This window comes from Gymnogyps californianus, chromosome 20 (assembly GCF_018139145.2).
Source record: "Gymnogyps californianus isolate 813 chromosome 20, ASM1813914v2, whole genome shotgun sequence".
Classification (NCBI taxonomy): domain Eukaryota; kingdom Metazoa; phylum Chordata; class Aves; order Accipitriformes; family Cathartidae; genus Gymnogyps; species Gymnogyps californianus.
Window position 1 is genome coordinate 10982050 of NC_059490.1, and position 15518 is coordinate 10997567.

The 15518-nt window shown below is 39.2% G+C and overlaps 1 protein-coding gene across 6 annotated transcripts in view; it reads right to left on the minus strand.

Annotated features, from left to right (window-relative positions):
* Window positions 1-15518, minus strand: part of SYNRG (synergin gamma) — a 42397-nt gene that overhangs the window by 3127 nt on the left and 23752 nt on the right. For 4 of the 6 annotated variants that reach the window (XM_050908799.1, XM_050908797.1, XM_050908796.1 and 1 more), the window contains 6 exons: window positions 6195-6797; window positions 5675-5838; window positions 4883-4936; window positions 3452-3548; window positions 3016-3164; window positions 67-177 (listed from right to left, as the gene is read on the minus strand). In XM_050908799.1, the coding sequence (XP_050764756.1) occupies window positions 67-177; window positions 3016-3164; window positions 3452-3548; window positions 4883-4936; window positions 5675-5838; window positions 6195-6797 (1178 nt within the window). The remainder of the gene's footprint in view (window positions 1-66; window positions 178-3015; window positions 3165-3451; window positions 3549-4882; window positions 4937-5674; window positions 5839-6194; window positions 6798-15518) is intronic. The other 2 variants (XM_050908801.1, XM_050908800.1) reach the window with 1 other exon arrangement.

The window sequence follows — 15518 nt, forward strand, 5'->3', positions numbered from 1 at the left end:
AGGCCTAAATGAAAGTCCACACTGTAAATTAGAAATGAGTTTAACAGTAGAGGCCATTATACTTACTTTACTTCTTGAATCCACGTTTAGGAGGCACACTCCACAGGCAAGATCTTGGGCATTTTTAATCCCTGGACGCAGCATACAAGAAGAGAAATCCAGTGAGTTTTCATCTGGCTAAAGAAATGAGACAATAAAAGTTAGGCATTTTCAGTGACTGAAAAAGTTTCAGACGTCATGATAAAAATTATCGATCCGGTTGCTACCGAGAGCCACGGTATCACACTGGCAACATGGCAGGGATGACATATTACCTTCTCTCATAAACTGATGCAAGATTTAATCAAAGCCATTAGTATGTATTTGCAATCCTGCTATGCAATCTCCATCAGCATTAATTTATAACACTCGAGCTCTTGAAAAAGGGTTAGACTACAAAGGAAAGAATTCTTAAGTTCCACGTTCCCACATCAAAAGGGGAAGAAACTTCTGAGGAAAGAGCCCAGGCGGCGGCTGCTACGTTTCAACTGCAGCGTATTAAGAACTGGACGAAGATAAACAGTGGTATGCAACAACTATTTGTGCAGCTGCAAGGAAGCGAGGCATCGGCCAGCACAGCTTTCACTAGTTAGCATTTGAAGTGGTATCTGTCTCGGTGTTTATTGTCCTGAATTCCGTATTATTGCCTGATCAAAAGAGGGCAGTTGTTATTCTTTCTGAAGCTAGAATATGGCACAGCAGTACAAAATGGGATATTAAGGTTAACCAAACCATAGAATAATTAAGGTTACCAGCCATATACAAGCTCAGGTTAAAGAGAGGCAAAGGTTGGGAGAATAAGCCTGCAAATAAGTAATAAATTAATATAGTCACTTTTCCGGTACGTAATCTTACATTTCAGCCACAAGATAAATGATAATTTAAAACTTTGCATAAGGTTGGTATAAAACTGTTGAAGTTTTGCTTGAAGATAGTAATGCAAATAAAAACAATGACTAGAAATGCAAGAAGCTTAAAAAAAAAGGCGTGATCCTGGAACACGTGTATTCTTAATCCACACTCTAGGTATGCTGATCACGCTCCCCCGCTGAATGGCTGGAGAATAATTGGAATCCTGAAAAAAACACCCTGTAATCTTTAAGTAGATCAATCAAATTAATAAAGGCACTCTAATATTTGTTTACAAAATGCATGAGTGAAGCAAATGAGAAGGTCATCCTGTAATTTGCAGTGAAAAACCACAAGGCTGTGCATAAAATTACCTTGTAACAAAATCCTTTAAAAGATAAAATTAACCTTTCCAAGCACAGGCCTCTGAGCTGGAATACTTCTCTCTACTTAATTGGCACTTCTGCATCGTTTGGGATCCGTGACTGCAACACCAGGGGAAGAAGGTATGGGTTCCACACCTTCCTGTGACCCAGGGGAAGGGATGAATTTGAGAGCTACAGGAGTCCGTGTCTCTTAGATAACTTCAGAGGTACTGTGCGTGTATGAGAAGTCATTATTCACAGTTCCTAGTATGTTTAAAATTTATCTGGACTGCTGCAGCTCAGAAAACACGCGGCCAAGCTTTGGACTTTAAGGTAATCCCTGTAATCTTCCAAGGAAAAGCACTTTAAGAACTAAATTTTAATCCACTTGCTTAAATCAGGATCCTGATAGCTTTTTAGATTGTTACTATCAACAATGTCAGAGTTCACACAGATGAATCCCAGTCTATCAACTTCATCTGCCAAGCAGTAAAATACTGAAAGTATAGATTTCATATTACGACAGGCTTTGTGCAACACAGGACATCACCAGAAATACCTGTTTGCCACCGCTGTTTGTACTGGAGAGGTTTAAAATGTGTAAAAGCTATGTAAAAAGGAACTGATCATTTATAATACCTGTTTTGCAGGGAATGACAATGAGCTGAAGATGGCTATTTCAAGCAGCAACCAAGTACTCTGGGTCTTACTTATAAATGAGTGTTTATTGGGAAGCAATCTTCCCAAATCTTCAAAATCTTTAGTGGCCGTAGTTGCATTGCAAGAAGGAAGCCACAAATCAAAATGTTCAGTGAAAACTTAACCATGGTAATGATCTGCTTATTGATGCTTGATGCGACGTACTGATACTAACTAAGTGTTAAAGACTCCTTAGGTATATACTGAGTTAAAGGGATCCATTATGCAAGACGATATCAAGCACTTACAGATGGATGATTCCCTAAAAATATGAGTTTTACCATGGTTAAAGAAAGTCATTTTGCACATTGTATTTCCTGCAACATACATACACAAAAAAGTGCAAGGTATTTAACGGCAAGGTGATTTTCTTGCCTTCTAATTCTGTGTATTCTGTACCTGGCCCCAATGTGCCCCTCTTTTTCCCCATTCCTTTGCAGACCCTTCCCATGGGGTGCTCCTTCTCTTAAAGGCCAGCCCGCAGACAGCCCCTCACCATCTCTCCTTCTAACACTTGCCCAGTTACGTAGAAAGCTCTCGAGCTCCTACCAGACTGTCTCAGAGCAATTGAGCTTTTTCTGGCAGTTCTTTTCAGAGGAGGAAAAGCTATTTAGTCTGTAGCAGGAACCAAAGCAAACTTAGGCATTTCCAAATGCAGAGAGAAAGGAAAACAGTTTAGTTATTCCTGTGTTGCTACATTGCGTGCTCTTGTATTGTGAGCATTAAAACTAATTGCAGGGATATTACAAAGACAAGATATGTCCACATTATTCTGGCCTCATAAAATGGCTTATTGAAATTTTACTAAATTTCCCTTGTTGGAGAGGTCCACAGACACACAGGATATCATCTAAATCATTAAGACACTAAGTAAGATAACATCATGTTTGTACATAAATAACAGTTTTCTTACAGAGAGCTTTAAACTGGATTTCACAAATAAGTGTATTTCCGTTTTGCAAGAGAAAAATACAAACTGTAAAGTTAGGACACCCTGCGACATCACTTTACATATAATTATGACATTTCCTTTAGTAAAGACATAGCTTATTTTTGGTCTTACCGTTAAAGCAGCAAGTGACATGAAGCTTATTAGGTTGTTCCACACTTTATCAATATCCTTCAGCAGCTGCTGGAGTTTCTCACTACAAACAGCAGTTGCTTTGATACCCAGTTCAACTCTCTTGGTTACTCTGTAGACTTCAACAACCCCTGTTGATACAAAACACAGTGGAGGATTGCAGAGAATTCACTGCAAGCACAGGTTCCTGAAACTTTAACTCAGAAACAGCACAAAACAGGCATGGCACACGAAAGGTGGTCATGGACAGCTATTTCCAAGTAGTAGTTACATTTATTTACCAGAAGAGTTGTTCATTACTTCGGTGCAGGCAAAGATTAAGCTAAAAAAATAATACCATTTTGGAAAGAGTTATTATGTATTACTGTTTTTCAGAGGAGAACTTTCAATGCAAGAGACACGGTAAATTAAAACATACCTAGTAAATATTCCATGCCTTGAGCAGACTGGATAACTTCAGTGCAAACAGATGAACTACTTATTCCATTTAAGGTATCATTTGCTTTCTTTATGACCTGGTGAAAATGAATTTCATAAAATGATGGTGTTATCTACCTTAAAATAATTATTACAAACAAGATTGTCCCCAACAGAAACTGTTATACAAAAAAGGAGGCAAATTAAATAAGAAATAATTGCCATACTCCATCCCATGGTTTTATATATTCATGCTGTAACTATAAGTAGATCAGGGGAAAAGTATGAACATTTAAAACATTAACATATTCCCCCAAATATTTTCATTACCAAAATAATAGTTTTAAGAGTATGCATGCATTGCTATCTAGTTTAATAATAACATTCATAGTTTTGGCTGTCTAATACTCAAATGCAAAGAAGAAATGTGAAGGAAAACTAATCTGGCTGTGAAACATTTGACACCCATTACCAGAAAATTAATGGCCCTCTGCACAGCACATAGAACAAGCCTGTTTCTCAAGAAGCGCTGAAGAGCCAGATGCTGGTATCAATGCCCCGAACAACATGCCTTACTGGGCACCCAAAACATAGGAACATGTCCTGGTTTCGGCTGGGACAGAGTTAACTCTCTTCTTAGTAGGTACAGTGCTGTGTTTTGGATTTAGTGTGAGAATGATGTTGATAACACTCCGATGGTTTAGTTGTTGCTCAGTAGCGCTTATCCTAAGCCAAGGACTTTTCAGTTTCCCATGCTCTGCCAGCAAGCAGGTGTGCAAGGAGCTGGGAGGGAGCACGGCCAGGGCAGCTGACCCAAACTAGCCAAAGGAGTATTCCATACCATGGAACGTCATGCCCAGTATATAAACGGGGGGAGTTGGCCGGGAGGCGCGGATCGCAGCTCTGGCATTGGTCAGCAGGTGGTGAGCAACTGCATTGTGCATCACTGGGTTTTTTTCCTTTTTTTTTCCCTCTGCTTTTTTTTTTTGTTATATTCCTTTTCATTACTATTATTATTATATTTCATTATTATTATTGTTAGTATTATATTTTACTTCAGTTATTAAACTGTTCTTATCTCAACTCACGAGTTCTACCTTCTTTCCCGATTCTCCTCCCCATCCCACTGGGAGTGGGGCCAGGGGGAGTGAGCGAGTGGCTGTGTGGTGCTTAGCTGCTGGCTGGGGTTAAACCACGACAGAACACCACTAGTTAACTTGAAAAAGCCAAACTAATCACAAATGACAAGGAGATTAATATAGGCTCTTTAACTCAGGAGGTAGCACTTCTGCTGTGTAACAGCTTTTCGTTTAAAAACTGTAATCCACTTGGGCTGATTCACACCCTTTCTATGCCTATATGGTCTTAAACACCGAATGAGGTGGTACCTGCAGGAAGGAAGAAAAGGTTTCGGAGGAGGGTATACACTTACTTGCAGGGCACTCTCCAAACATCTTTGCCATTCATATGCATACCTCTCACTTTCCTATTTGAAAGAAAAGGACAGTCTGAATCTTGTTCCTACACACATTTCCCTTTCTCCTATCACAATAGACGTACAGTAGACAGGTATTTTAAGAGACTCTTTGCAGATTAGCTATGTAAACATTTAACATACCTATTCCTAATTTTTCCCCCGTTCTTTAAATATTCTCTTTGCACCTGAACTCTAAAATTTGATTTCTGGGAGTTAGAACTAGTTTCAAAAGGAAGAACATACACGAATGGGTAACAAGTTTGCATTGCACATACCTACTCCTGACACATTTGTTACAGGTCTGCTGTTCTAGAAATGGGGATTAGCAGAATTTAATCTGAGTCCTTTAACCATCTATTCTCAAGATGAGCGAGAGAAATAGCTACCACACAGCCAAAAAAGTTAAGCCATTTCCCAAAGGCAATGGTCTCAGTGCCAAAGTGGGGATTAGATTTAAGTCGTAACTAATTTCCAGTTACAAGCTTAGACTGCAAGGTCAAGTGATTCCAACTGACTTTCAGACAACAGCATTTTTGTCCCACTTCACAAGCCTTCAAAGACAGGAGAGAAGAAACCTCCTTTATGAGCAGTTTCCAATCAAAACATCTAACCTTAGCCGATGCCATCTTAGAATCATACCCTAAATTCAAATAGCTGAAGTCCCAAAGAGCTGGGATACAGAACACCCTTGATATCACACTGATGAAAGTCATTGCCAGTTTACTTGTATTCCAGATAATTCCTTACCTCAACTTCCCCAGTCAAGTCTTTGTATTTGTCTCTGATGACGGGCAAAGCAGGCTTCTCACTTAGAGTATTTGAACGATCTCTAAATGGCTGTTCCAAAACTGGTAAAGGTGAAGAGCGACTTATTTCTCTGTCACCTAGGCTTAAGCTCCTTTTATGAGACCCTAAAAAGTTAGGATATAAACAAGTTAGTCTTTTAGTCGTAAAGGCACGGACTATTTAAAATGAATAAAGTAGTAGCAAGGGATGCACTACTGCTCCAGAAGAACAAAGCCTTCTATTTACTCGGTGACTGGTGCAAATTTCCCCAGTTCCTCAATTCTTACAATTTTTTGGCACAAAAATTTTTTTCTTCTAGAAAGAGACCTGCTGCAAATGCAATAGAAATCAATGAGAAGATTCAGCTTGTTTCCAGTAGCCTTTGGAAAACCCCCCCTTGGCCAATTTATAATTTGATTAGAAAAATTAGCTTTGGATAAGCACATGCATTATGGGCTTCCTCCACCCTGAACAGGCTTACCTTGAACAGACAGGTCAAAGGTAGCCAGTTCACTCTTGATCATTTCTTCACTAGATTTCACCTTGCCTTGGGAAGTTGCCACCAGGAAGTCAAACTTGCTGATTTTTGGCTTTTCACTTTGGAATTCTCCAAAGTCATCTGTGGACTCTCGGCGCAGTTCGGAAGAGATACCACTGGCGAGGAAATCTGCCTCTTGATTTGTGTCAGCTGCTGCTGCTGCATCCTGTGCTTCTGATGAAGGTCTTGCAAAATCACCAAAGTCTCCAATGTCATCGTCACTTGGACCGCTGGATATTGGTCCAGAGTCTTTAAAGTTTGCAAAGGCTGCAAAGGAAACATCCTGTAAAGCATCCTCACTAGAAAAGGTTGTCACTTTGGAAACTGTTGTCATGGTAATGTTTTCCGAACTGCCAAACAAAGTCTCCTTCTTCTGAAGAACAGAAGTAGCCGCAGAGGATCCACTTCCTGAAGACTGGACAAAGGAGGAGAGCTTCTTGCCCTGATGAATGTCGTCTTTGTCGGACCAGTCATAGCTTGCCAGGCTGCTGACTGCAGACCCACTGTTATAGCTTCCAAATGGGGCACATTTTAAGTCATCTATATCTGAGAAAAACAAACCCTTACAATTAGAAGCTGAAGTTCAAACGTTAATCTCTCTACACTGTATAAAAACAACAGCAACTTGCTAAGAGTCTTAAAGAACTGCAAGAACAAACACAGTGAATTGTTGTTTCAATGAGGCTTAGAGTTTGCACAAAAATAATCTGAAAAATACCTAAGCATTTAATACAAAAAAATTCCCCATCTAATAAATGTAAGCCTTGACCTTTGAATATTGCCTTATATTTTAAGTTGAAAGTCACCATCCCATTACGGGTAGTGAAGAAACACTAAAAAAATAAATGTTTCTAGACAGTACAGACTGCACAGATCACCAGTTCAGTGTTCTGATGCTGGCTGCAGAATCTGCAATCAAAATCTAAACATTAGCAACTCAAACATCTTATCGCATTATTTCATCTTATCAAAACCAACCACACAGAAGATTGGGCTAACTTTTCCATTCCCTCCGATAAAGTATTAATACACTTTAATTTTATATTCATGCTTTGATACAAATAATGTATAAAAATGTGCTGCAAGAATGTTTAAAAAACAGAAATCCTGTTTAAGCTTATCACAGTTACTGCAGTGCCACACAGCCGACTCCTCAAACTTACAGGTTCCAGGAATGACGTGAATATTGCAAAGATCTTGTTTTAGCTTTTACAAACTATTTATTCAGTTAAGTATAGAGAAAATCCAATTATTTTGCAGAAAGCTCCAAACCTTTATACTCACCTGGCAATTATATGGGCCAATAGGTTCTTCTCGCTGCCATGAGCAGGTATGAGATACAGCCTGGTTGCTTACATTAGAGCAAGCAAAGGAGCCTGCACAGTGACCAGGGTCTGCTGGGCTTTGTCCGCTACTCATTCAACTGATCTTTCACATTTAGACTGAGATTGATCCATAGCGAAGGCACGGAGAGCCAGGGGCTGGGTAGTTTTCATTAAAGCATTAAAAAAAAAAGCCCTACTAGACTACATGTGGCATTTGTTTTCCAGCATTAACAATTGTCAGTTCGGATTAGACATTCAGCTGCTGCTCAGTGCCTAGGGTCAAACGGTCTCGAGGTAAAGCAAACCCAAACCAGAAAATATATTCTCTTAGCACAGTTTTAGCTGAGACTCTTCTGATCAACATTATGGTCTTAACTGGCTGGCTCACAGTAGCAGCAACTTGGGTTTAATACAGCCAGGGTGGGACGAAGCTGACTTTCCAGCTGCCCTCTTTATTCCATCTGGCCACACCAGCCTGAGGATTAAGCCATTTTAACAAAACATTTCTGCCTTCATTTATTCATTTTACTGGAAGGGGAGAGCATGCTATGCTTTAGGCTGCTTTCCAGGCATGACCCACATACATGACTAATTAAAAAGTCCAACAAATATACAATATAATGATAGAGTTTAATGGCTCCTACAATAAAAGGCCCTTTGCAATGGGCCAGCGAGGCATGGTGTGTCATCTATCAGATTTTCCTAAGGGATAGTCTGCCTGCAGCTGCTGCATTTGCACATGACAGCATCTCAGTAACAAACGTTAGCACCTTGCATATGTACAGCAAGATTTCAAAGAGCCATTTGAATATTAAAGTTGTAGAGCAAGCAGTTTACAGAAGGGTAAGCAGGCAAGAGATGAAATCACCTGCTTATGGCAAAACTGAATAGAAGGAAGGCTCTGAGGTAAAAAGAAGCTGACTTGCAAGGGATCAGTAATTTATCACAAGAAACCACACCTTGTGCTCTCAAATATATGGTTTTGTTTAAAGAAGTTAAATGAAAGCTTCGCTAGCATTAGAGAGAGTGCCAGAATAACCTACAAAATGTTAGCCAACTGTAATTAATCCTGGGATCTTGAAAATACCACAGTGTACTAGGCAACCTCTTTTTTTTCCTCACTTTGTGTTGACTCCAAAACCCAGCAAAGATTTAAGCACTGCTATTGTTTCAGTGTTCACCAGGAAATGAAAAGAAAGAGCGATGATCCTACTGTGAAGATCTGCACAATATATTGTGAATGATTTCTTTGATAACTGGTAAGAGTTTGAGCTGAAAACACATCCTAAAGGACCAGGTCAGTCTACTCCTCCTGATCTGATCCTGGCTCAGGGATAGGCAGAATCAGCAGCAGGCTTCGGTGGGAATCCTGAACTCCCCCTGCTTCACCTGCAATCAATAGGTCACAGCAGGGAAGGCAGAACAATATTTTAATTATTCACAAACTAAGATTCAAGATTCTCTACGTGAATTCATGCAGACATGAAACCCATCTGCATGGGTGTAAGAGCTGACATGAAATGTAATAGTTCAATTCTGTACATTTTATTTTTTTGGATAGTTATGAAAGGATTACTCTGGTGCATAAACTTGCCTGAGAGTATTATATTACAGGAAAAATACTGGGTTGAGAGACAAAGTGTTTACAGCTAAAGCAGTTCTAAAACAATTTATTGAAAAGTATGAAAAATAAGAATGCATGTGTAACCGTCCATAATCCAAGGTAAACTAGCTTTTATAAGAATTTTTATTCTATTGCAAAAAAACCCAACATTTTGCTGTGCCATGCACTGCACTTCATAGAATCATTTGCCGCAAGTTCGCTGTTTCTGACTAGAGGAAGTAAAATCGTAACCTTCGTCATAGCTACAGCAAAACTAAAGGCTTATCTGAGCTCTTAGCACATTTGCTGCACAAGGAAGAGAGGAGCTTTTCCCACCCGACAGGTAGCAGAGCAACTTGCCACCAGACTAATAAGTGAAGAAGCAGTTTACATGTGAAAAGGACTTCTTGGCTGACCCTAGAGAACTCTTCATGATGTGGGTATCTTTATTATTGGCAAAAAGATTGTTTTATTAAGCACTGTTAAGAACTGCTCCTCCAACAGCCTTTTTCTTAAAGACCAGAGATACATGTAATGAATAAAAAAGCTCCAGTTACAATGCTGCGGTTCTAGCCTCTGATGTAATAAAAGCTTCGCTTTGCTGGTATGGCAATTCAAAATTTAAAAAGATGCATGTGTATCAGTAATATTTTTTCCAAAACAAGAGATGATTAAGTGGAAAAAAAAAAAAAAAGAATTACTTTTAACTAAGCATCACACTTAGCGCAGACAGATGCTATGGAGCTACTGCCATTTCCTCCTGGAGGATGCTTTTAGTAAGAACAGAATCTGAACTGATGAGAAGCATCAAATTTTATCAAAAAAATTAGCAAAGACTAAATCCATTCAAAATTCTATGAAAATGCTTTGGTTTGGGGATATGCAATCTTTTTTTGTAAGGTTAAAAGTGATTTCTTAGCATTTTTTGGAGAGCATATAGCAAATTCCCTGTCGAAGCAGGGCAAATCTTGAATTGATCATGCATTAGGAATCCTATAATCTGATCACAAGAGATATATCAATAGATTTCAGTGAAATAGATCGTCATAAAACAGTATTCCTTAGTAATCTCAGTAGCAATTCTGTGGTGTCTTTCAGAAATGACACAAGAGATTTGAGTTTAGTTTTGTTATAAAAATCCAAAAGCTCTTACTCCCAATAGAGTTAAAGCCACATGTCATTAGCACCGTCAGCTTTGCACTGGTGAGACCACGAAACACACCGCAGATTAAATACACTGGATATAGATTCTCAAATCACTTATAGATGAGGGCAGGGTGAGACAGGTGCATGTGTGTCTAAAGATCAAAATCAGATCCATTCAAATATCACGTAACCATGCTTTTTTTCCTTAAAAATATTTTCTAGTGGACCAAAAATGGAAAAAGTGATCTTCACAGTGTCATGCTAGAGTGCAGTAAGTTTCCGAAAGCTTTAGAAACCAAACCCAATTTGTATTTCTTCCAAAGCAAAAGGTTTGAAATATTTACCATTTACTTCCCATCTATTTTGAACTACCAAAACCATAGTCCAACCTGCCTGATCATCACCTGGGGACAGCTACAGCTATACAAGCCAGCCACGCAGCTGCTGGAGAGAGGCAAAGCAATAGCTGCCAAGGAATGTACAGGAGAATACTGACAGAGGATGAAATACAGTTAAAACACCGTTTCCCAGTGTTATCTCATCTACAGAAAAACTTGACATCCTTCATTTGAGCCAACTATAACAATTTATTTCAACTACCAAGGATTAAGTTATGGCTGGAGGCAATTTACAAGCTGGAGCCTTCAATGCAACAGTTTAGTCATTTAAGGAAAACCCTTGACAGCATTCGTGATATTCTAAAGAAAACTGAAAAAGACAATTCAGAAGATTGTAATATATTTAGTGATTTTAACCAACACAGGAGACTTTCAAGTTTTTATATTTCAGTTTATATTAAATTCTGACGAATAAATATAACCCTTGTGTCATTTTTTGGTTGTTAGGGTGATGCAGGTGGTAGGTAGTTCTGTTCCTAGTGGAACAGCATCAACGCACCAAAACCAGAGCTGTTACACTGGGAACATCGCCAGCAGTCTGAGCAAGAAGTCCAGAGACTGGATGGGGACAGGCACCACTGCCTTACTGCTTCCAGTGGGGCTTCACCTGATAAAGGCAGAGATGAAACTGGAAGAATACAGAGGCTTGTATGTACTGCCGCTATCTGTGTCATGCCTATTAGCAATCAGAAAAATTCAAAGCCCATTTCTCAGCTGGTGAAGTCTGGAACAGCGTTAATGATAAGGGAGTTACTCCAATTTACTTTCGCTAAAGAATGGCAGTACCTAGCACTGCTAAGGTGGAAACCATCAAGAATGCTGACTAAGATAAATTAAAAGGAAGGAAAAAGCAGAGAAAAGCCTTCAGACCTTGTGGAATTAAAGAATTTGCTTATTATTTTTTAATTATCATGATAAACAACGTTTCACAGCGTAATAAAAACTCCCTGAGCTTGCATTGGAAGCGGAGAGACAGCTCAGCTCAGTCCTGCAGAAGCCCAGGGCAGCCGCTGCACCCCTGCGCCCTTTGGCTCAGCTTGGAAGGCGTTCAGAAAACACGTACGCACCCTCCGCTGTTAGAGGCCTTCGCAGGATAAGTGTTGTTAAGCTCTTCTATTTGCAGAATTGTACTAAATGAGAGCAAGTGAGTGAATTTGACTGTCAAGTCTGGACAAAAATGTAATAAAGTATAGAGTCATGAACATTACTCTCTCTCCTCCAGGTATGATTAGCTGAACAAATACTAATAGCACAAGCCTTGCAGAATTAAGTTTCTCAGGTTTATGTTCAAGCCTTCAGTTTAAAAAGCTTTAGGGCTAGGCATAACCTACTGGTTCTCCAGAATGAAAGGGGGGTGTTGGTTTTTTTTTTTTTCTTTTAAAGTCTATCAAGATACGTGTAAAGAAGAAAAAAACCCAACATATTCTTGTCTCTGGTCTGGTTTTTGCTCTTCTGGCAAGGAACTACAAAACCCCAGTTCGCGCTGGTGTAATGCTTTAACTTTATTCCACATGTCAATTATTTTTAGCTTTTTACCTTGTCTCCTAATTTGACGTTAATCCCAAACTGTTAGTGGCCCAGGATCTGGAGGAATTCGAAGTGACATCATTACGTGACCCAAATTTGCAGCTATCATTCGTGTTTGAAAGTTTCAATATTTAGTAAGGCAGGACTTCCCAAACAGAAAAAGGAAGCAGGACCCTTTATTTTGGGGCACTGATTAAATCACTCCAGATTAGCTAAATAAATATCAGAATATTGTTTAATGGGCTCCTACTCATAAAGGCCTCGATAGCGACACATTTTGCAGTTGGTTCCCTTCACAAAGGCGTATCATAACCTTGGCTGGCAGCAGGGAAATCCAGATGAGGAGACAACCGGACAGAGAAAACAGTATTTGTCTGGAGCCTGAACTACCACCACACCCTCAAAACCACCTCACAGAAACAACCCTGCCATCCACACGTTTCCTCTATTCAATCCCTCTCAAAAACTGCTCTTTTGAAAAATATTATTTAGCCTGATATGTAAGGTTTCAGAAGTGCACAGGGAGCAAGGTCAAAGCGTTGGAAGAGGAGAAAGAAGCTCACCCGCACGCTGCTCTGCAAGAGAAAGGCACCCGCCAGCTTAAGGGGATACTATAACTTTAAACTTTGTATTTTGCAGGAAAGAGGGATACATTGCTGGTTTGCAACAAATCACACACATCCCCACGTTTTCAAAATATGCCAAGATAATATTTATTAACACAGCAGGACTTACAGATCACAAAAGATAGTGATACATAGGAGCTCGTAAGGGCGTTATCAGAATAAAGCATGCAGGTCAATACTTGCAGAAGAGAGATATCAAAGCAGATTGAGAAGGCACATTCACACAGGAAATGTTTAGTTGAAATTAGACATTAGAAAAGCAGCAAAAAACCTGAAGTTGATTAAAATATACAGAGATCTCCAATAATGCCAAAGAAAAAGGTACTTTACAGATTTGTAAGTGCAGCAAATGGATAACCCTTTGAGAATACCCGGGCGAGGGTACGCTCTCGCTGCAACGTTCGGCAGGACGCAGAACAAATTAGGTTCATATAACATGACTAGGTGCTAATTAAAATGTTTTCGTCTTGGAGTGAAACGTAAATTTGGTTTAAAAGAAGCAGCCTGGTTGAAACGAACAGCATGCAGCCAGTGCTCAAAGGGTTATACGAAGTAAATGCAAGAGAAATCAGGCAACATTAGTATAATCTACCTTTCACACAAAGAATTATAGCAAAGTTTAAAGAGACAGTATCCCCTTTGGAGAGAGCAAAACTGAAAACCTTTCTTCCCTCAGAGACCAAAGTCCATCGTATGGGAAGCAACTCAACAATTTCTTTCTAATTCCTAGCATAAGCAACCTACCTGTCCATACCTGGAAGCTATGCAACGTGAAATCTCTATAGCCAAAGGATAAAGACCTCTGTATCGATGTCAGAAAAGTCAAATCATTTATCAGCACCTCTGTCCCACTGCTCTTTCACTGGAGATGTTACACGGTGCTTGCAAACATACAGTTCCCAATGACTAGTCTCCCATTTCTCAGCAGTGAGGATGACAAAGGGATACTGTCCCTTTTTGACATTAGATTTACAGATCGAAGAAAATTAAGAGAAAAAAAAAATCTGCTTTTTTAACTTTATGTAAACTGAAAAAAAAGGACTTGAACATCAGTAGTTCATAGCTTGAAATGCATCAAACACACATAAACGAACACATGAGCACAGAAGTATTCGTAACAGATTGTCCAGAGCACGCTCCGCTACGAAATCCAAACAGTTAAATGGAGTAAAACTCTCCCTGTGGAAAAACATCTAGCTTGGCACCATAGGAGAATACAGACTTGTTTAAGTTTAATAAAAATAGCTTCTAATTAATACTTCAGAGTTCAAAAGTTTAGCAACAAGCACATGATCGGCTAACCCCTTTAAACAAACCAAAAAAGTCTTTCCTGCCACAAATGGCAATTATTAATCACTGACCTCTGTGGCAAAATCTCACATCCTGTAGAAGACCTACATAAGCCAAACTACCACCGAAAGAGGCTAGAAAAATATTAGGAAAAAGTGCTTTCAAAACCAAAGTAAACATTCAAGAATACACTGTAGGTGCTACGTTTTTGACAGCTCACTCAACTTGGAATTTTACCAAGCAGTAATATGAAAATTAAATGTCTTTGCTAATAAATTATTCCTGATATTTTGTACCCTGTTATAGAGTATCTTCCATGTCAAAGTTGCCAACTTAATTCTCTCCCCTACTTAAAAATATCATATAATGCAAAATTACAGTACTGTATATTTTCTCTACCCATATCTGCAAAAATGGAAGAAATATTTCATATGGAAATAACCAGTTCTTGCAGTAACAGCTTTTACATTTACAGTTTGTATGCTCCCCCCTGTTCAGAAAAGCCTTTCACTGCATAATACTTGTCGCTAGAACACAGTAATGGTTCCCGTATTATTGAAGGCCACAGAACATTTAACTACATCTTATCTTCCTATGTACATATGAAAAGAAAAAGCAGGACACTTGGGAAATTTGTTTTATGATATGCGATCAGATCGGAGATGGTCAATTCACTCTCTCAGGAGTACTGTCATAGAGGGAAATTAAAGAAGGTGAAAACCTGATAAGGATAAAGTAAGAGTCCCATGGTTTTAAATTTAGGTCCAAAAGTTACCAATCATGAGACTAGCACTTACAGGCCCTTTGCACAATTATTCCAATGAGGGTTTTAACTCTAAAAAGTGTATGCAATACTTCTACTTGCAGTCCTGCAAAATACTGGCTACACAGATTAAGCCCCACTGTAACGGGAATATACTAGTGTTGTTGATTAGACAGCTTTTCATTAACAGCACAAATTAGTGTTCTGCCTACCCTTTTAGAAGCGCAGAGCGGGTTAAGTCCCCAAGCCAAACGCTTTGTTGAAACCAAGAGATTAAAGTGAGACTCTCTGCCATTCATCTTGCTAATATAAATGGAATGACATTGTTTGCATTAGAAAATTTTCCACTCGAATCCCTTAAGTGACAATAGCTAACAGGTACCAGTCATATGATGTTGTCAAATCTCAAAAATAAACTGGCATGGAGTTCAAACTGTTCAATCTATTTATAGTCTTCTAAGACAAAAAATAAACACTGCCCTGCTAAGGGGCTGTTGGCTAGCGGGTGCACAGATTTAGAAGCCTTTCACTACTGAAAGACTAGTGCATAATACTGTAATTTAGCACACAGAACAACACTGAAATCTCC